We start from the raw sequence: 21261 nt of genomic DNA on the forward strand, positions 1-21261 counted from the left end.
TAAATTCTATCCCAAGACAGAGCAGTTCAGTCACTGGCTGCATATGGTTAATTGACAGACTCTGGGCAGAAAGTGAAAGCTATGTTAGCAACAGGTTAGTCTGGTTTTCAGTGTTTGGGGATGAGAGGAAAAATTCTTAGGATTTATTGTTAAGGCTCAGATAGTGTGGGGTTTTTTTACTCTGTACTACAGCTGTTCACATTTGAAAGGTATACCAGCAGTTTTTGTAGGTTCTATATGTACAGAAATCATGAAGGAGCAAGCTGGGGTAAGTAACTGATAGAACCAGACTAAAAAATCATCATCCTTCATTGACAAAACCCCAGACTGAGATATTTCAAAACTCCCTAGAAAGATTTTTCATTCATTTTTAGAAGATGCATGCAGATAAATTGACAAGACTTTTTTTTAAATTGCACTTTAGATACCTCTGGGATTTGTCTAAACTGTCCTGTACAATTTCTCAGCTTTTTAATTAATTTGGGAGAAAATATGTTTTGTCTAATTTCTAAGATTTTTGTATGTCAACCAGAAGGATGTTGTAGTTACTCTTTTGACAAAATGAGATTTTGCAACCTGTTTTTTCAAATCAGAAAGAGGTAGCTTTTGCATGTTAATTTAGTTAAAGAAATAGACAACACCAACTCTCATTCAGAAGATCCTGAACTCTGACAGGAAGAGTAACCAAATTACCGATTCAATTTTTGCAGCAGCAAAAGTCATTGCCATTGCTCATGAAGCTCAATTAAATGGATCACAGAAAAACTAACAGCCTGAAATCCTGTTACGCTTGAAGCTGACGGCAAAAATCTCACAGGTTTCAGTGGGTGCATCGGTAGGCTACGACCTTGACAGAGAAACAACCTGGAGCTTTGTAATGCACATAGTAACCACTTTCCCAAGGACGTGTGTTATCTACACATGATCGTATCCATCATAAATGTATTTTCTTTGGGCTGTAGAGGCGGCTTCTGAACTGATTCGCAGACGGTGCTGCCAGAAGAGATGGACAAGCCACCAAGAGACTCTCCAGCAGTCTTCTAATAATGCCTGCCTTTTACAGAGCCTGACCTCTTTTCACCTTGTTAAAAGCAGTAAGTAGTAAGTAATAGATCTTGTCAAAGGTTACTCTGTAGAATAACCTCTGGAGATATTAGATAGAGGTGTCCAGAGAAATACCACAAAAAGGTGCTGACAAGGAAACCAAGGGGATTATGATTAGGAAGTGTGAATAAGCTAAGGTTTCAAACATACTCAGATTTTGGTTAGAAATGCTGAAGTACAGGAAGGAAATGTTCTACATACCATCAAGCCACCAAAAAACACACTTGAAAAGACAAGTTAAAGAGCCATCACATGGAGATTAAAAGACTCCACAGGATTTAAGAAAAGCTGCAAGAAATGCAGTTCCACACTTAACTAGAATAAGAAATTCTTCCCCCTCAAAACCCAGTATGTCCCATGATAAAAACTGAGTAGCTGATTTGCTCAAACAAAAAATCTGTACCTATAAAATGCTATTTGTTCCTTCAGCTCCCCCTTAATCCATTTTTAAATATTCAAATTAATCTAACCTTTTACCAGAACTTTCACCAGAACATTCCCAATCACAGGTTTCCATTTAAGACATCCACATTTCGCCTAAAGAATAAATAAATGAAAAAAGACCCTAAAAACCTAATCCAGTAGCACAACCAAGTAAGACTATTTCTTCATTTATTCCAGTTTCTGAATTTAATAATTATGCAATGATTTAATTGAAAAAAAATCCAAGATAGTTCTAACAGTGCTCTTAGAGGACCGCCTCTACTAAATGTATTCTCAGTGAAGCTGCCGTACAAAGACTTGGTTTCTTTCAGCCAATTTTTTCTGACCCCATCAGTTGATGAAGCCAATTTTGCACTGCCCTCCAGGGAAGGCAGTCATCTTCTCTGTCCCAGTCAGATCAAACCAGATCAGACCAAATCTTAGGAAATATTTGGGAGCTCTGGCACTTCTGCCAACAAAAGGCCTCTACCCAGCTGTTTGAAGCGCTCAACCAACACAGCTTTCCAGCAGCTTGCCCCATCTTACATGTGCAAGGGTATATTGTGCAGACAAGAAAGGTAAAGAAACTCAAGTCCCCTAAACTGAGAACAGACAGATAAATAAACATAAAAATGTTTGCATCAACCCAAAAGGCTTTATTCAGCACCAAAAAAAAAAAAAAAATTCTGAATGATTTAGTGCCTTGTATCTTCCTTAATATAAGTAAATTTTCAAAGGAGATGTATCTTATTTTGAAAAAATGTTGAAATCAAGTATTTTGACTTTTTCACATATTTTCCTCCCCTTTCATTTTGGCTGAAGCTAGTCACAAAATTTGATCTGTAACTGTGAACACTTTCAGGCCTCCACATTTTTCAGTGAATTTCTTCATGTGAAAGTCTTGGGTGAATACTTTTTTCCTTCCAAAAAAGTCACCAGCCTGGCTGCACAGGACAGATGAACTCCCCTCCAAAGCTGCTGCTCGCAGGATGCCCACCTTACCCCCGGCAACTGCTACTTGACTTAACTCAGGATCGGACGGGGCTGCAGAGAAACCCTGTGGCCCAACTGTCTTCTCTGCACAACGGCAAGGAAATCCCCTCTGTGCTAAATATGGGGCTTGGCAAGAGAGAAGAGGCTCTGTCAGGACCTTGCCACTTCAGAGGCCATCTTACATGCACCATACTTGAAAACACAGATGGCTCTAAGCTGAGTTGGTTGTTAGATGGAGAAATAACCAGCATATTAATGCAGGCACCAAAAGGATGATGCTTTTTCAGCATGTGTTTTGAAGCTGGCTATTACGGAGGCACTGGGCAGATGAGGAAAATGCTATCCGCAGAATTATAAAAGGCTAAAAAAGTACCATTTTTTGCATTTTCATTTCACACTTTCACAACCAGCCTTTAACAAAGACCTGTTGTTTCCAGAGCACGGAGCACTTGCTTTTGCCTTTTTCTCCCCCAGCAATAAGCTAGACAGTTTATTGTCGTGTATCATCACCATGTAGACAGGGATCTCTCCATACAAACCAGATTGCCTGATTGCAGCCTTGGTTTTGTTCTTAAAATTCTGCAATGTCAGAACTACAAACAATCAATATTTTATAAAATGCATTGTCCATGTGATACCTGTCCATTTCAGGTGCTATACAGCACTAACACTTCTGTAAATGTAGACATGGGCATTTTCCTGTCATAGGCCAGTGTTTTCTAAGCACTGGAGCCAAGTAAGAGATTTGCTTGAAATCTTGCTTGGGCTTTCTGAAGGCACTTGAACCATTCTGGCTGGCAATTTTATCAGTGGGGAAAGGCACAAGGAGGCTTCTGCGGCCACGTTCGCACCCACCGTGCAGTGCGTGCTCCCGCACCATGCAACGTGGCCACGTGGCTCAGCGGCACTCCCAACGCCACATCTTCCCCTGTTCACAGAAGGGTGTTTCCTCGAAAGAAGAGATACAGCAAGGATCTCATCATACGCAGCGTGCCAAACCGACACTTCACTGCAAGGCATCCTCAGTACACTTAAGCTATCTGAAACCAACATAGCAAATTCAAATTTTTTTTTTAAAAAAAAATCTATTTCCATGACTAGCTTGATAAGACAGTCATCATCATATCTGTTATTGTCCTCATTATAAATCAATTTAGCATTAATTACAACACTCAAAATATTTTTCCTAAGCTTACTCTGTCTATAAAAACTTTCAGTCTGCTGAAAAGCATTTGGCTGACAGTGCACTGACTAAAAACTCCAAAATGAAAACTGGAAGACTGACAGTCTAGAAATAGGCTGTCCTAATATTTTGGAATACTCGTTTTTTGGCAAGAAAAATTGTATAGAATCAGACAGCACGAGAGAGAAAATACAAGATGTAGATCCTAACTGCTACAGAGGGAGCAATGTTTTCAAAGTGTTTCCTTGTGTATCCTGCAAGCTCCGCTCAATTTAGATAATCCTGTACGAGGTTCAAGTGTAAAGCCACGGCATTGCAGTAAAACAAACTATGTGGAACCCCTAAATTTTAGGATATTATTAAGTTGATTGACTCATCTGGGATTCATTGACTTGAACTGTTTATGTTAAAATGAACCCATCATAATTTTTCACTGAGGAAAAAAAAAAAAGGGGAGGGTGGCATGCACATCGTTTGATAACTTATTTTTCACAGCACCTATTTGACTACACATAGTTGCATTCATTAGTCCAACAGCTTTTTAATTTAACACTGGGGAAAATAAAATCATTCTTGATAACATTAAAGATCACTTTCAACAGAATAAAATAGGAAGCTCTGTCCTTATTTTATGTAATGTAACAGAGGCCAGAAATGTTTTTCTCTGAAGCAGAATTTTTGTACAATTAAGGTATCTGCAGAGTATCAGCTTTTATTGTCACTTTTCGTGTTGAAGGACTCCTTGAAGGCTACCGAATTGGAGCACATACATTTTTACCTCTCTATTAAAGAGATGGAGGGCATCTCGCTCTTTAACAAAGAGAGCTTTTCTCCCAAGAACTTGCTAGGAGTTTGAATTAACAAGGAATTAAGTTTCATCTCAGCAGTTTTACTAAACTTTGGAGAAAAAGGACACAATGCCACCAGTCCCCAAGTGTCCTCAACACCCATTGACTTTAACGGGGATGGCAACAGGTCCTCCTTTTAGTTGACACAGCACCTTGCAGAATTAGATCCAATCCCCTCCCCCTCCTCCTAAGAATGTGTTTTTCCCACTTGCCACCTGATTTTTATTTTGCTTTGACCAGAGATGAAATTAATGTGGATGTTTTGGTGCTGACAACCTCCCTGTCAAATTATATAGTGACTTCTCGTGCTAAAACTTGTTTGTTTTCACACCATCATCGCTGATGATCTCAGCACAGCAGCGCTCTGAGAATAATGGTTCAGTCAAACGCAAAGCCGGGAGAAGGAACATAAGACAATGTGTGCTTATATAGGGCCTACATAAATAGTGCTTTTTCAAAATGTTTGGCAATGAAATAATAGTTGTGGCGTTTTTGTCTTTTTTTTTTAGAAATTAACCTCTGGATTGTTAAGGGTCCGGAGAACCTTTCCACACCAGGGTCAGTTATAAGGCCTAAAACTTTTTGGTACATCCTCCCACAAAAGATTATATGCAGAAGTTGCCCATTGTGTGCCATTAATTAAAAAAAGGTGGGCCATACCCTCAGTCCACACAGCTTCAGAGAAGTCAACGGCGTTAAACCAATTTCAAAAGTTACAGAGCTGACCGCATGTAACGTGGGTCAAATGAAGAAAATTGGAAGTGAGTGTAGGTGAACAGGGCTGGGGAGGTAGGGGTTGTACACTGGACACTGTCTATTTATCACTCTTTACAGTGTTTTTCTTATTCAAAATTCCCTGTTGATTGCTGTTAAAAAAAAAAAATCAGAATAGCACAGGCAGTGAAGAGATTTTTCCCAATTTCGGAAAAACTTTGCTCTCACTTGCAGGTCAGCCTGGGAACTGTGCAGGATGCTGGAGTGGCTTGGGCCTTGCTTTCCAGTGCTGCAAACAAATACTTCAATTTATTAAAACTGCAGGCTACACTGCCTTCCCACATCTTTCCCCCTCCACCTCTTTTTTTTTTTTCCTCAAAAATGAAAAAAAAACCCCAAAACCAAACCCACAGAACTCCACAAACAAAACGTAACTGAGGTCTAAGGTGTTACTCCCAACTCACCACAGCATCGTCAAGAGTGAAAACGCACATCATATTTAGGAGCAGAATTATATATCCTGCCACGCTTAACTGAAAATCTTGGTGAGCTTTTCGTCTACGTCGTGCAAGCCTGAGGCCAGAGTGGTGACTGTCACAGCCAAAGGGACACAGACAGATAGATGATGGAGAGTGCAGACTGCGCACCCACACATAAAGCGCGTGAGAGGAAGGAGAGTGCACGGAAGGAATATTAATTGAGCACAAAATAAGTATTCTCAATATCCCCCTGCCCCCTTAAAAAGTAGTCACAAGATGAGGAGAGCTACAAACGTGTTCATCTTGGGGAAACAGCCGTCCTTAACGTGACATGTCAGGCTATTACTTTAATAATGGGATTTGCACAGCACACAACTGATAGGCTACGTTCAGAATAGACCCCATGAATCTAATTTTCTTCTCAATGAGTGTTATTGCAGTCGGTAACTCCACAGATTTCAATAGAGTTGCTCCAGATTTGTATCGGGGTGAGTGGAGAATTAGGCTCTACTATGATATTTTTTAAATCCACAGGAATGTAATTCTCCTTACCCAGCCATAAAGCCCATGGCTCTTTTGATCCTTTCTACTTTCATAGCAAGTTATTTAGAGAAACTTGTCTTTTACAGATTCGCATCAAAATAGTTAAATTACTGCTTTCTCTCACTTTTTGTGATAAACTAGCAATTACTCAAATTTAATCTATTTTCATGCTTGAGTCCATGCACTGCTTTATTAGTGCTGAAGAATGAAAGAGCAGTACGGGAATTGTAGAAAGTGGTTTAGTTTTTACATTTCATTTTTTCCACACTGTCTTTTTTTAAATACTTTGCTATTGCACAGCCAGTAAAAGAAACTTACCGTATTTAATAACAGGTATAAGATAACCTTTAAGTGCTACACAGATACACTTAAAAATACAGAAGTGAGGAAAGAAAGAAAACTCCTTAACTTGTTTTTAACTACAGAATTTCTTCTTTTCCCTCATTTTGTGAGCTCTCTGGGAAATCATGGAAGTCTCTACAGATGTCGATCCCGATCTCTTCAACCTTAAAAAAAATGGGCAAATGTGTGTGTGCTGTTGTGTGTGTGTGTCCCCGACCCACCACCAGCAAAAGGAGCTTTTTTTGTTTTTTTAAGTCACAAAAAAGGAAGTCGATGTGGTGGTTGAAATCCTCACAAACGCTTAATAAAGATTTATTCTTCCTAAAACATTCACTCAGTAATGAAGTTAAACAGTAGGTAGTAAAAGATATTTGTGAACAAAGCAATTTATTCTCTTTTTCCTACTACATTGCTCATCTTTTAGTTTCTTCAGGTTGTATTTTACTACTATTCCAAGAAGAGAAGTTTCCTATAAGTGTGGTATTGGCATGCCCACATTTCTAATGCAGACAGTGCTCGTTTCTGGACAAGCATAATTCCAGGCTCTTTGCCATCACACACTCAGGTCACCTTTGGAGTTCCTGCTGGGCTCCTAAAAATATTTAGTGACAAACTCATTCACTGACCTGACCAGAGCCAAAAGCAGGCCCAGATTTAACCAACCGGCTAAAATTAATTCAGATAGTACTTATCGAGGTATGATTTACTATTCACATTTTGAAGCTCTGCATTTAGCAACTGACTATTGCTGTTGAATATAAAGGTTTTTTAAAGAGTTACGTGAGTGGTGTATTTGGACTGGGAATAATGGTAAACTAGTTTACACATGACTGAATTACTGGCAGTTGGTTTGCAGCATCAATGCACAACAGAGTGACCTACTAATATCATCCATATCTTAAAGCATGCCGCTGCTTACTTAGACAGAATCCCTACTCTACAGGTAATTACCATACCAACTCAGGGCTCCAGAACCGAAAGATTTAAAGCACAATAAAGGAAAAAAATAGAGTGAAATACGGTAACAACTCAATTTAGTGCTCACTGTTGTAGCCACTCCATGCAATGCATCCTAAACCAAATCTCAGACTCCGTTTATTGTGCTACAGAGCCCCCTGTGTTGAGCATTACATATTAACTGGCATTACTTACATTTGGCCAGAAGAAAAAAAAAAAAAAGAAAAAAAAACCCTCAGATGTTAAATCTAGGAAGCACTGGTCCGGGTTAATTTCCCACATGAGCCAAATTAATTTCTGAGTACTTGCAAACAGCTCAGAAAAAAGCTGGCTATGAACAACGCTGCCTTACATGCAATGAAAGAGCAACTGAAGGCACAAGCCCACAAAGTAAACAGGTAAAAAGGCCACTTCTTCCTCTAAATGAGAAAAAGATCAGCCTAATTAAATACATTTCTCTACTAAATTTAGGCAGTGTGTTCAAGGATGACCAGTTTAAGCTCAGTACATCCCTGGACAGAAAACTTCAAAACACACAAATATACTGAGATTGGGACCATGGACTTCAACTGCGTCAAAATGTTCACTGCGCGGTGGCACCCAACGACAAGGCCCTCAGGAAGGGAAGAAATTGAGATGAGAGCCAAGCAAGCTGTTTGACAAAATACTGCAAAAGACAAAGAGGCGATAGAAAGAAAACAGATAGAAACTATTTGTAGAGTTTATGTGGGGTAGAGGGCTGAGGATGAAATTGAACCATGCCCTGTTCCTGCGCTAACAGAGGTCTCAGTACCCTAGTAAGAGTAATAAAAACATTCAGAGCCAAAGAAAAGCAAAATTGGCTCCTGATGCTGGCAAAGGTAATAGAGGATTTGTAGTATTTTCCCCCAATTAAATTCAAATCTCATTCCTCCTGGCTTCTTCTAAAGACGTTGCTGTTTTTATCACCGACTGAGCGGAGATCCCTGGCCAAGCGGGGCTGCACCCCACACCTTCAAATCACCTTACGTGGAAGGATGTCACAACAGTGACATGAGCTGTCTCAAAGGATGAGATTATTAAAACCGGACACCTAGACAAACCCTGCTGATGACAATGTTTCAAGGCGTTTATTTTGAAGTTGTGTGAGGGACTGACTTCTTGAACAAATTCTCAAAAAAATATAAGATGGAAACAAGAACCAAAAGCAAAACATCTTTTAAGCTAAGGAAATTGTCGTAAGCTTTCAATGTTTTACTTTGAAAATCCTACAGCCTTCAGCGAAATCCTTGGAAAATCTCTTCGTGTTTATAAAATAGCATTCGATATCACCATCTAGAAACCTACAAACCAGGGCAACCAACTCTTTCTAAACTCTCCAAGGGCAAATAAGAGCTGCATCTCCCATGTGATGGCTAGTAAAAAAAATGCCGACTCTCAGTATTTTTAATTACAGAGTAAAATAAACTTAGTGAAAAATAGTAGACCTACTATTATTTTAAAGTGTCGGGGTTGCCCCTTCAACCTGAGCCATAATAGGAGCAAACGATCGGTGCACAAACCAACAGAACAGCTCCTTGGAGGTAACAAGACACAACAGCTTATCTGCTTCAACAAGTCTTTTCACCACATCACCAAAATAATTATTTTATGTATCTTATGTTGTGCTTGTTATGTACACCTGAGACAATTTAACTAATTTCTTTGGTTATATGTATAACAACAACAACAACAAAGTATTTCCATAACCGCGTATTGTTTTTCAACGTCAAGTTTAGAAAGGCTAATTTCTGTACTTATGCTGTAATATGGCTGATGCTCAAATACAGCATGATAAGGTTTTGTCTGATATTGTTTTGTCTGTGTCAGAGAATACTACACCTTAAAAATTGTAAATTAGCATAGTAATTATACGTTTTGGTAAGAGGAAAAAGTGTTTTCACAGTTCTTACTCCAAACTGTTGCTTTAAATTTGCGATGAACTTTGATCATTCCTCAAGGCAGAAAAATGCAAAAGTCCTAAAAATACTATTTTAGGGCTAGAGCCCTAAAAGCCTTAGAGCATTCTAATTTGCAGAGCAGAATGTATAATTTACCTAGAAATCACGTGTTTTTTTTTCAGGGGTTAAATAGCGTGCACCATGGAGAAAGGGAGAGGACAAATCAACAGAAATTGTTTTGAGATATTGCAGAGTGGCAACAACTTACCAAGCTGTCTGATCGGCCCTGCCATTAGTACTTACGACTGACAGAATCTCAAAGCATTTTAAATATTTCCCCTAGGACTCATGTATTCCTTGCAACGAGAGTTTATACAGGAAAGATTAAGCCAAATAAGCTGTCTTAATTATATATGTCTACCTATTAATTTGGTTAGTATGAGATAACTAAAACCAAATCAAAGCAAAAGAATCACCTGGACCTATGAAGCAGAAGTGAAAGACCTGTTGCTTTATACACGTATCCGTGTTTCCAGCAACTGTGTCTACTGAGTAGAGTTTTCCTGTAATGAGTTACAAGAAAAATCAGTATTTGCGGGCCTTGAGAAAAATTACCATTTTGTTCCAATAATAAATGACATGGTCCTTAATAATTAAAAAAAAAAAAAAAATGCTTTAAGTAAAACCAGTTTTGCTCTTCTTTTATTGCAATATCTTGTCCAGAAATAATTTTCTCCTCATGAAGGGTTTATAGGAAAGATGGTCACTGGAATTAAAATTAAGGTTGAAAGATGGCTAATAACACATAAACATAGGCATAAGTCCTCAAAGCAACAGGTTTATAGAAAATCCAGAAAGTTAACTAATGGCAGAAATTAGAGACACAGGATGACAAAGATTAGAGGCAAATTCTTGGATTAAATAAATTGTTTTAAAAGCAACAACAACCTTGCAAGAACTCTTCTAATATTTAAGATCCTCATGCCTTGATTAGGGGCACAGAGGTAGGTTTTTAAAGGGGGCCACAAGCAGACAAGTTAATAACCAAGTTTCAAATCATTCTGCAAGACTTACTGAGCTCACACAGATTCTGCCCACACAAAGCTGAAAGGTTTAGTACGTAAAAGCTGCCTTCTGAAGGCACCGTGAGATTGCCTCTCTCTTATCAACTACAGAGTGAACTCCACCTCTCACTGAAACAATCTTTTACAGAAGACTCCTCTGCAGCTCACAGGATAAATGTAAGCGATGGCAGCGTATTTTAGATTCTCAAAGTGAGGAAGTGAACATCAAATTAAAAAGTACCTATTACACTTTATCCGTGAAAGTCGTTCTGATAAATGGCGATGTAAATAAAACGACATGTACAATCTCACTTCTATCTTTTCTTTTAATCTGTATGTGTTCCCCAGGGTAAATTAGCAGAGGTAGAGTTCGATAAATTGAAGCTGAACTATTAATGGGTATTTTGGTGACGGGGAAAGGGTTCTGATTGTTCTAAAAATGTAAAGTTTTTAAAATACTGCAAGTGTAAGTCCTGGAAGAGTGCCATCCAATATTCAAGAGTGGCAGCTGGAGCTTATTGCCTTTTTTATATGCTATTACAAAACTTTTTGATTTTAAGCATTAGTCTGACTACTCCTAACAGTCTCAAATTAAAGATAGGAGACAAGAGCAGTTTCTTTTTCATGCCATAAGTTCATTATTTCTATTTCCTGTTTCACTGAAGTTTTTCATTTAAAGTTTTGAAACTTTGATGCTCTCCACAGATGCAAACAAACATAAATCTCATGTAAGCTAACGGGACAGAAGAAACATCGCCAAGTCTATGGACAGCAGTAGATACCGGTTCTTCCCAACCCATGCGTGATAAAGAGTAATAAGAAATCCCTGGTTAGTTATCATAAAAACAGACTCCTTACCATTTTCTGTAGAGTACAGTCAGGTTCAAGTTCTTTTGTTCAACCACCACGCCAACTGTTCTTTCTTTTTAGTGACTTTTTTTAAAAAACAAAAAACAAAAACCACCTTACTTTGCCAGTGATAGCTGGGGGGAAAACCACCGAGAGCTTTTAGGCTTCAGTAATTAAGGCCATCAGAACTGTACTTCATTAAAGCAGTATCAAACAGTTCAATCAGGAGTTACATCCCAGGTTGTAGCTATTTGCCCCTCTCTCATTCTCTCCTCCTTTCTCTCCCTCACCGTTTCTTTCAGTAAATGAGACTCATTTTTCCAGTAGCCTTTAACTCACTCGATTAACTGACGTGGAAAATGTGACTACAAACTCGTAGCACTGTCTAGCCTCCAACTCAGCACAGATTCAACTTTGTTGTAAGTGTTGAAGGACACCTAGCAAGCTGCTACTTGCTAAGTTCATAACCCAGGAGTATATACTCACAAAGAACAGGACTGCGCCATCTAGTTAGCTGCCAGCAGGCTCTGCTCTGCCTGTTGGGAGCGGATGCCTCGGGATGCAGGGCTTTAGCACTTGGGAACGTTCGGTTTCTTAAAGATTCAATTGGGTTTTTCTAAATAAAATATCACTACTGAGATAATCCACATCCAGTGGATATGGGAAAATTTAGGTTATAATAGCGCAGCGAACTTCTACATCTATCTTTGATTTACAAGATAAAAGCAACTTTTAAATTAAAGAGCCTTCCTGCTAATAGAGCTTATTATGCCAGAGACAGGAATGATTTTCCTAGAAAGTTGTCCCTGTGTGCATGCCTATTATCTTTGCTTTCCCCCTTCCACTAATGAGCATTTATCTAAAGAGCCTGTTAATCCTCTGATGTGTGCTTCTGGTCAGAGGTAACAGTTTGAATAAAACCACTAATCACTTATCACTAATCACTGATCATTAATCACACTTTTCCCTAGTGCTTTGCGACCTGTACAGCTCCCCTTAGGATTAAGGAGTCACAAATAAGGATTTTAGCCATTTTTTATAAAGAATTTCAAGCTTTTGATACCGACAACCTCATTCACCACATGAAAGTTACAAAATACCAAGTGGGGACTTTCAACACTGTACACTTTTCTACTGAAAATAAACCATACCCTTACTAAAGTGTAGTTCCTTCAGCAAAAATCCCCCCAAATTACGCTACATTTTTGCATTTGGCTCTCACCTTCCACCTCTCAATTTTCTTTCAGTCCGGTTTCTGGATTATTTCTGCATGACAGTTTCTTACAAGAAAGTTTTCCCTCACCACTGGTCCTTGATGCACTGCTGCTTGTCCAAATGGCCAGGCAAGGAAAGGCTGGTGCAAGGCAGCGGGTATCCCTCTGAAAACCGCACGGTCTCAAGAAAAGCCCAAGCAAGGTGCTTCGCAGTAATTAGTACGCTTCCGTTCAAGCTTTAATTTCATCTAGCTAAGCACTGTTTCTTACTGATAATATATGGAAATCTTCTAATCTTGCTGCTTAAGATACTCCTAATATCATTCTGGATTTAAAAAAAAAAAAAAAACCAAACCCAAAACATATGGACATTTCATTTTCCTTTATTCCTACCCCCATCTTTGAACGACCTCTCTCTTTCCGATTGTAAAGCTTATATTAAGCCCTGGAGATGAAGGATCACTCACCATGCTTGGACATAAATAATAGAGGAGGCAGAGTTTAGCAAGTATTCCCCTTACACTCCTGAAGCTCTTAGCGTCCTGAAAACTTCGCTGGGGAGAGAGAAACCCCTGTAAGAGAGGACAGTGGCGGGGGGGGGAGCGCGGAGCTGGGGAGGGGGGCGATGAGCGGAGCAGCGGGGCTGAAAAGGGAGAGCGGGGCTGCAGAGCGGGGCCCCTGTCAGCACTGTCCCGTCCCGTCCCCCCGCCCCGCGCCCCGGGCCCGACGGCATCAGAAGCGGAGCATCAGCCCCGCACCGGCCCGCAGCATGACGTAAGGGCCGGGAGCAGCCCGGCACCCGGGGTGTCTCCCGGGGGAAGGCGGCCGCGCACCGCTCCGCGGCCACCGCCGGCGGGTCCCGGCTCGGTTGGGGCGCCCGGGCGGCGCTGCGAAACTTGTCCAGAAGTTTAGGGGCACCGGGGAGAGGGGGCGGCGGGGCAGCGCGCCGCCGAGCTGTCACTGCCGGGTGCCGCCGGAGCAGGCAGAGGCGAGGTGCCGTCCAGCCCGCCGTGGGGTGCGGGGAGACCGCGGCCCCTCCGCCGAGAGCTGCCCGTCCCGCTCGGGGCAGCACGGAGCGGGGTGCTGCGTGCGCCCCGCGGCAACCGCCCCATCCCATCCCATCCCATCCCGGGAAGCGGCGCGCAGAGACTTCCCAAACTCCCCGAGGTGCGGGCGGGGAGCCCGGCTGCCCCGCGGCTCGGCGGCCGTGCGCCCAGGGCCCCCCGCCGCCCTGCTCTGCCCGACCCTCCGCGGGACGCGGGGGTCGCGCACGCCCCTTCTCCCCGCGCCGCCTTGGCGGGGCACCGCGGGGACGGGGGAGCGGCGGGATCCCCGCGCCCGGCAGCGGCAGCGGCGCGGCAGTGGCTGGCGCTCCCGCCTCCGGAGCAGATGCGGTCGCGGAGAGAAGAGCCCCCGCGGCCGCAGGCTGCCCCTTCCCCAGCCGCTCACCCCGGCGCTGCTGCCCTGCTCTGCTCCGCGCCGAGCCGAGCCGAGCCGAGCCGTGCCGCGCCATGCCGTGCCGTGCGGCGGAGCGCGGGGTGCGCTGCGCGCCGCGCCGGGCGCCTTCCCGGGGCAGCCCCGTATTTTTAGGAACTTACCGCCCGGCGCGGCGGGGACGGGACCGGCAGCGCGGCCGGAGGAACCACGTTGGACTGAGGGACGGTTACAATACGTTCTATTTAGAGAAGCATTACATCACCCTCCGTGACGTCACGTGGGATTCCTGAACTTCTAAATCATTGCGGTCCGTGCCGGGCAGGCGGGGGGGTTAAGGGGGGGGTGGGGGGGGCGGCCGGGCGCGCGGGGCGGGGGCGTGGCCTCGTTCGGTCCCGCCCCCGCCGGCGCGGGGTGCGGAGGCGGAGCGGGGGTGAGTCAGCCTGGAAACAATGTCCCGCCCCCCGCGCTGGGGTCCGGCACCGCCCGGAGCGGGGGTCCCCCCGCGGCGGGAAGGGACGCTCGGGGACCGGGGAGTCGGGAACGGGGACCCGGACGCCGAGACCTGGGGACGCGCAGCCCGGGAGAGGGCTCCGGAACTTGGCTGCGTGTCCGCCTGGGCGGGGATGGGGTTGTGCGGGGCTGCCAGCCCCGTCTGCCTCCCCCGGGCCGGCAGCTTGGCGAGGCGCAGCGGGGCGGTGCTGGGGTCCTCCGGCCGTGCCGGGGGGCTGCCCCCGTTGCTCGGCAGACGCGCAGCCTCCGCCGAGCGGCGGCCGGAGGGGAGGCCCGCGTTCAACTGGGACTCGGTCCTGCAGCCCCGAACTCGTTTGTTTGTTGGGGTTTTACCGAGAAAATGGCTAACAAATAACGCAGCGTCCGAGGCGGGGGGAAACCTCCGTCCCGAGCTGCAGCCCTCCGAGCGCGCGTCTCAGGTGTGCCCGGTCCACGCGTGTCCACCTGCTCAGGTGTGCCCGGTCCACGCGTGTCCTCCCGGCCGGGGCGAACCCAGCAGGGCGCTGTGGCAGCACAGTAATAAAGTCTCAACTGATATAATCAAGTATTTCACTGCTTTTCCAAGGCTTAACGTTCTGGAGCTAGTTGACAGTATGTCTATAATTATCTGGGACGGTGACAAGTTTATTATTCCACCCTGTAACTACTTCAGTGCCGCCTTTCCTGGGCTTGCTTCTGTTAAGAATTAATTCCTCAGGCTAATGCTCCTCTAGCACCTAACTGTCCACACCGTAGTTATCCAGGAGGTATTCTTATCAAAGATACGTGTGCTAATTAACTGGACTTAGCTGCTGATTCGTGCCAAGAGGTATGACTTAATTTCGATGCAGTGTTTTAGCAGCTCAGCCTGGGATGAGTCGTGAGAAGACCTCAGTGTTTCAAGGCAGGGTCTTAGAAGCTGTAACGTATTGCTTGCTTTGGTTTTTCTCTGATACTCAATTAACAGAGGAGAGAGTAATAAAACGTGCACTGCCAAAATCAGGAAATACTTTATAAATGCCAATAATACAGCACTGCCAATAATACCATTCTTTTGCAGGCTTATATTAGGCTATCTAATAGTCATCCTCAGCTTTTAACAATTCGCTGGCACTTTATGCAGGATTTAAAGCAGATAGAAGCGGATCCTATGAGTGACTGATGATAGGTTTTGAATTCATTTAACTACTTAGGATAAGGCTCAATGATGCTGCCACTGTAAGCCTTCGTTTTGTCAGGTATTATCCTTGGAAATTGCATACCGAGTGCAAAGTGCCTTACCTCTAAACGTCCTGAAATTATAAACTACAGAGATGACTAAACTAATAAATGCAGTTACTTCTGTCACACAGGAAGGGTTTTAACATACAGAAACACTGCAGTTATTTAAGGCCATGACAAAAAGATTTAAGTGCGGGACGCAGCTCTGCATCTCTCATTGAGATTTCATCATACAATTTATGTACTCACACTTTTTACGGATGCACAGCCAGGAGTGTGGCTGATCAATGGGTTTTCCTGAGGTAGGCACAGCGTTTTTTTCTCCAGGTTTCTAAATGAGACCAAACTGGAACTGGCAATGGAGAATTCAGATACCACTCAAGGATAACAGGGCCCAACGCCCCCGGGTACCTGTGTAGTAAGAATCAGTATGGCAAATTTGACACAGATAGAAGCAAACAGAATGCTAGGTAACATATTAGCCATAGTTTTAATTATCAGTCTAGTGGTGATGCTTTCTTATGAATGATATTGTAGACCCCATGTGACTTGTACACAGATTATAGTGAGTAAATAACTGGACCTGCTTTAATTTAATAAATTTTGTTTAAAGTTCCTGGCTCAAATATTCTGCGTGTCCTTGTGCCCTGTGCAGAGTGTCGTGCAAAAAGACATCCTAAAAGCAAGATAAATAAGGCTTCCACGTTAGTCAGATCAGTAACTTTACATCCCACGTACCTATTTGGACAGATCTCTACCACTTGAGACGGACAGCTTGCAGCAGCGGTTTGTGTGTCTCTGCCGCCGGGAGGGTGGTGACAAATGCTTTGATAGGTGGTTACGCTGGTTTTCGCTGACAGCAGAGCAGAGAGATTCTGGATTCCTGAAATGAGTCTCAAGTCCCGAGGGAAGACTCTTGACTCTTGAAATGAGCTGTAGTCCTGGCGGGGAATGAGTATAAAATAAAGTCAACACTTCCTCTCGGGTTTAAATCCGCTGCAGTATGTGTCACGTATTGTTGCTTTTCCCCATGCCCAACTTCTGCTTCACTTGTCACCCTCAGCTCCTGCTGCTCTCCTCCCTCTTCCAGCTCTTTCCTTGCCTATTTCTGCTTTCCTCTTGCCTGTTACCAACCTTCTCTCCATCCTAAGGCAACTACGCTGATCTGCGGAATGGGGATGTGAAAAGGAGCGCCGAGAGATGCAGCTTTGTCTTGTCCTACGTTCACTTCAGTGCCTGGTTCCTGAGCAGTCCACAGAGGAGAAAATGTGTCTATCCTCCAGCCTGAGGACACTGACCAGAGAAAGGACATTGAGAAAATGTAACTGCCAAGTTCTTTCTTGATGCAAACTGCGGGGTGATGATAGGATAGGGCAAGAGGAACTCCCCTGCCCCCTGCGAGGTTGTTGCTTTCCAGCTGAGCTGATGTCTGCTTGCCTGTTGTCGCTGTGAAGAACAACTCTTTAACATGAACTCCTAGAAAGGTGGTTTAGATTAGCATATTCTACTCAGCAGATGACGAGTGTACGCAGAGTCAGTTACCACAGCTCAGCTGACAAGCCGTAACTTGAGAACGTGCTCTATACTGGGGACAAATTTGGGCAAATCTTAGAGGCTAATCAAAGGTATCTCCTGTGACAGCGAGACCATCATTCTGCAGAACATCAAGTTCCTGCTCCAGAAGACCTAGATGTTCCCAGCAAAAAAAAAAAAAGACTTGTGAGATTTGGGATAATGGTAGGGAAGGAAACTTACTGTTTCTGGAATGATTGAATTTTGGAAGCAGCTTTCCAAAATACTCCCGCCTAGAGCAGGCACCTGGCATGGAAAACTCCATCCTGAATGGTTCAAAACTTGGCAATGTTTTTAAGCGACCGAAGAAACCTATAACGAAAAGTACTGAGCAATCAACTACATGAGGCACTACCTGTTTTATCTGTAATGTTGTTTCAGAACTAATTTAAAGAAAGACATATGCTGTTTTTCTATTTTTATACTCAGGCTTTTATAAAGCTGCTTGCTTCTGACGGCAAAATCCCTGCTTAAATAATTTTCTGTATTATATGTTCTAATAAATGTTTTCCAGATAGGTCTTTGTCATTTTTATTCTTTAATTATAAAACCCCGAAAGAAGGGCATACTCTTTACAGCAGTAGCTTAATTGATATGAAAACTACTCAGACTTTTGCAGTGAAATGAGTTAGAATGACATTTTGTTTGATTGATAGTAAATGACAGTAGTGCTGTTTCAGCAAACACCTAAAGTCTTTGTCATATCATTAAAATCATTGGGAAGTAAAGATATTAAAATAATTATAGGAGTTTTGTATGTCAAATATCAGTCTCAGTAAGACACTATTGCTGTCACATAAAATTAATATTTACTGCTGGCACAGCTGAATATTTTACATACCCGTTCTTCCTATAACATCATTAACCACATGTTTAACTAAGCTGCTGCCAGCATTGAGTGTTACTCTCAGCTTTGGCACTTGCAATTATCTCGTTACAAGTACTTTTCAGCAATATCTTTTAGTCTAATCGAACAGTAATTTATTCACCTCCTTACATGCTACTAAACACTTCAGATCTCCACATTTATCATGGGAAACTACCTGCAAAATGTAAAAAAAAAGAAGTAATTGAGCACTCTTTTCTCTTTAGTAAAGATCTATACTAGTCACACAGAAGTGAAGCCTTAGAAATAAAATGGTAAGGGGAAAAATTGATTTCTAGATCTTAACATATGCTTTAATCCATGGTGATAGTAAAATGCATTTTAAAAGGGGGTACAAATTATGCTGTTTGATATATCCTACTGATATACTGAACAAATGTGAATCCGTATTTTTATGCAACACTTGATTCCTTAATTATTACGTCTCTGTTCAGATCTCATCTCTACTTATTTTAGTAACACACTGAAAGGGATATGAGCAAAGGGAACCAAGTACTCTCTATGGTTTCAGGGGCTGACTAGGAAGTACCAGATTAGTCTTAAAGCTGAGGCAGAAATTGGAGAATTGGAGTCAGAAGTTAAGTAGCATTCAACATTAAAAAAAACCCCAAACTTCTATTAGCTGAGATTTAAATGGTAAGCCATGTTCCTGTTCAGCCTTGTCATTTCTCCAGTGGGCTGGAGAGGAAAGGAAGTGTGATACATCACAGGGATGTGAAACAGTCCTGCAAGCAAGTCGTATCTATGGTTCTTTGCTCTAAGTACATCTTCTCGCCCATTCATTCATCTGATGGTCTCACCTTTACTTAATGGCATTCCTTGGTCTTAAGCAGGTGACATAAAATAAAAGGAGCCAGGTCTCAGTAGGAGCTCTTGTAATGCAAAAAATTGCTTTGCAAGAGAAGGCTAAAGGGCCCTGCTTCTTCTGCATACATCTATAGTATGGATTTGCATGTTTAGTCCCATAATAGTATTAATTGCTACAGTTATGTTTCCTAGAAATAAAGACTCCTACTAGTACCTCCTGTTTTTAGCAACAACAGATTGAAATCTTCTCTCTTATTTCTCAGTGATGTCCTAGACTCTGACACACCTACAGATACTGTGTGACACTGAGAATGGAGGTAATAAGGGATTCGTGTTCTCTTTGACAGCATTTATCGGCAAAGTGACCCAAATCTGGGTGAGCCAAATAGGAGCTGTCTGTGTTTCACCACATCTATGCTGCAGAAACCACAGCCCAGAAATGTTGCCATTTCTTTTTCCATTTCCTGAAGGTCACCTGTGAAGCGTCAAATCACTTAATGCCAAACTCCCCTGTCCGAACTAAACTGCTGAGTGTCTGTAAGACAAACCCAGTGTGAGTTACTACTGAGAAGCGATAGAGCTGGTGGTGGAAGGAGGCTCGCTCTAGACCTGCAGGCTTTTAACCAATGTTAGAGATGTGTTGATCAAATACATCTCAATGAGCTTGAAGCAACACTTAAAATGATAGCTCGTAGCTATTCCCAAGTTACCCCAAATCGGTCTTATTCCACGTTTCTCCTTACTCTTGCTAAACTTAAGAGGAGCCATGGGTTATGCTTGTGCCATATAAAAAGAATGGGCAGGAGAATGAAGAGGCAACAGCCTTTCCCACAGATAAGACCCTGATTGAAGCCAGTCCCTGCAGGAAGGTGTGTGCTGGCCTCCTCAGCTCGGTGAGAACAGCCAGGACACGCGCAAGGCCCAGAACTGCAAGACGGAGGGTTCCCTCTCCTCTTTTTTCGTTTCCCTTGCTCCACTCGTGAGAGATCCCGGTATGTCAGGAGGCACACTGTGTTTGTCCAACCTTCTCTCCTTCACATCTCAGCGTACATTTGTTCTGGATGCTTGTGATGAGCACATGTGTTCTCTTGGATCTGACGTGAAACGTCATTTAGCTCCTCACCTTTTGTGCACGAGCGGGTACGCAGTGGTTCTCCAAGTGAATCTGATCTCCGATACCTGAACGATCTCTTCATCATAGCTGTGTGCCACATGGTCTACTCAGGGAGAGACTTTGTATTTTCTGCTATATCCACAACAATTCACAGAACAGTTCCTTTCCTCCATGCTCAGACGGATGAGAGGGGATGAGGTCACAAAATTATTCACATTATTATTCCCCCATAAAGCTCCTGCATGACTTCTTTTGTATTTCATTTACCCTTTTTGATGTTATGCTTGTTGAAATATTCCTAGTTATAATTTAATTGTTCAGTGCATGAATGTGGAAGACTGAGTTGAAACACGGTTTTCGGATAATATAGCTCCAGTCAGACACATATGGAGGTTTATATAGATTTTTTTGCTGTTTGATTGGGCTTTGGGATCTGTTTTTTGTTGTCTGGCTTGTTGGGGTTTTTAGTCTTAGGTGCAGAATGAGAAGGTTAAAGAGATTACATTTTTGTATGTTTCTGGGAGTCTAATTTAGAAACCATATTTAAGCAAGATGGAGAAAATGCAAATTCTTCCACGAATTCTAATCTGCCTCATTTGGTCACATCTCTGATTATTAATTGACTGGAATAACATAACAGCTGTATTTATGCATAAAAATTGTGGGGTCATGCGGCAAAAAGATCTTACAGGTATTATAAGTGCAATTAACTTCTTTTTTTTTAACAGACTCTCTCTTAGTAGTTCTCTTCTTGGGGATGTCAAGAATGTCAGAGATACAAAGGTTGCTCTTCCTCTTTTAAGTGTGCTATAAAAATGGCTCATTCACACTTTCATATGACTCACTTTGAGTTTTTTCTGTTCAAAACAGAAGGGGAGAAAATATTTTGTGTGAGAATCCACAGGTACTCTATTTTAAATGCTTCTACTAACACTGATGCTTACACCAACCCAAGAGATGGGGAGAAACACATGAACTGTCCTAACAGAGAAGTCCCACAGAAACTCAAGTTATGTTAATTAAGGGTGAAGGTGTAGACTGTCAGGGGCTCATTTTCTAGCCCGCAGGTGAGGGCTGCAGAGGGGTCATAACGCAGCATCCCC

The 21261-nt window shown here is 42.8% G+C and overlaps 1 protein-coding gene across 9 annotated transcripts in view; it reads right to left on the reverse strand.

Moving 5' to 3' along the window:
- The window catches only part of CREB5 (cAMP responsive element binding protein 5), a 261523-nt gene extending 247162 nt beyond the window's left edge, over positions 1-14361 (reverse strand). For 2 of the 9 annotated variants that reach the window (XM_075745917.1, XM_075745915.1), the window contains exons 1-2: positions 14231-14316; positions 13100-13186 (exon numbers count right to left, since the gene is read on the reverse strand). In XM_075745917.1, the coding sequence (XP_075602032.1) occupies positions 13100-13102 (3 nt within the window). In that variant the 5' untranslated portion in view covers positions 13103-13186; positions 14231-14316. Of the gene's footprint in view, positions 1-11427; positions 11503-13099; positions 13187-14230 lie in introns of all 9 variants that reach the window. The other 7 variants (XM_075745918.1, XM_075745916.1, XM_075745921.1 and 4 more) reach the window with 6 other exon arrangements.
- Positions 14362-21261: the final 6900 nt, after the last annotated feature.

Source organism: Balearica regulorum, chromosome 2, assembly GCF_011004875.1.
Source record: "Balearica regulorum gibbericeps isolate bBalReg1 chromosome 2, bBalReg1.pri, whole genome shotgun sequence".
Taxonomy (NCBI): domain Eukaryota; kingdom Metazoa; phylum Chordata; class Aves; order Gruiformes; family Gruidae; genus Balearica; species Balearica regulorum.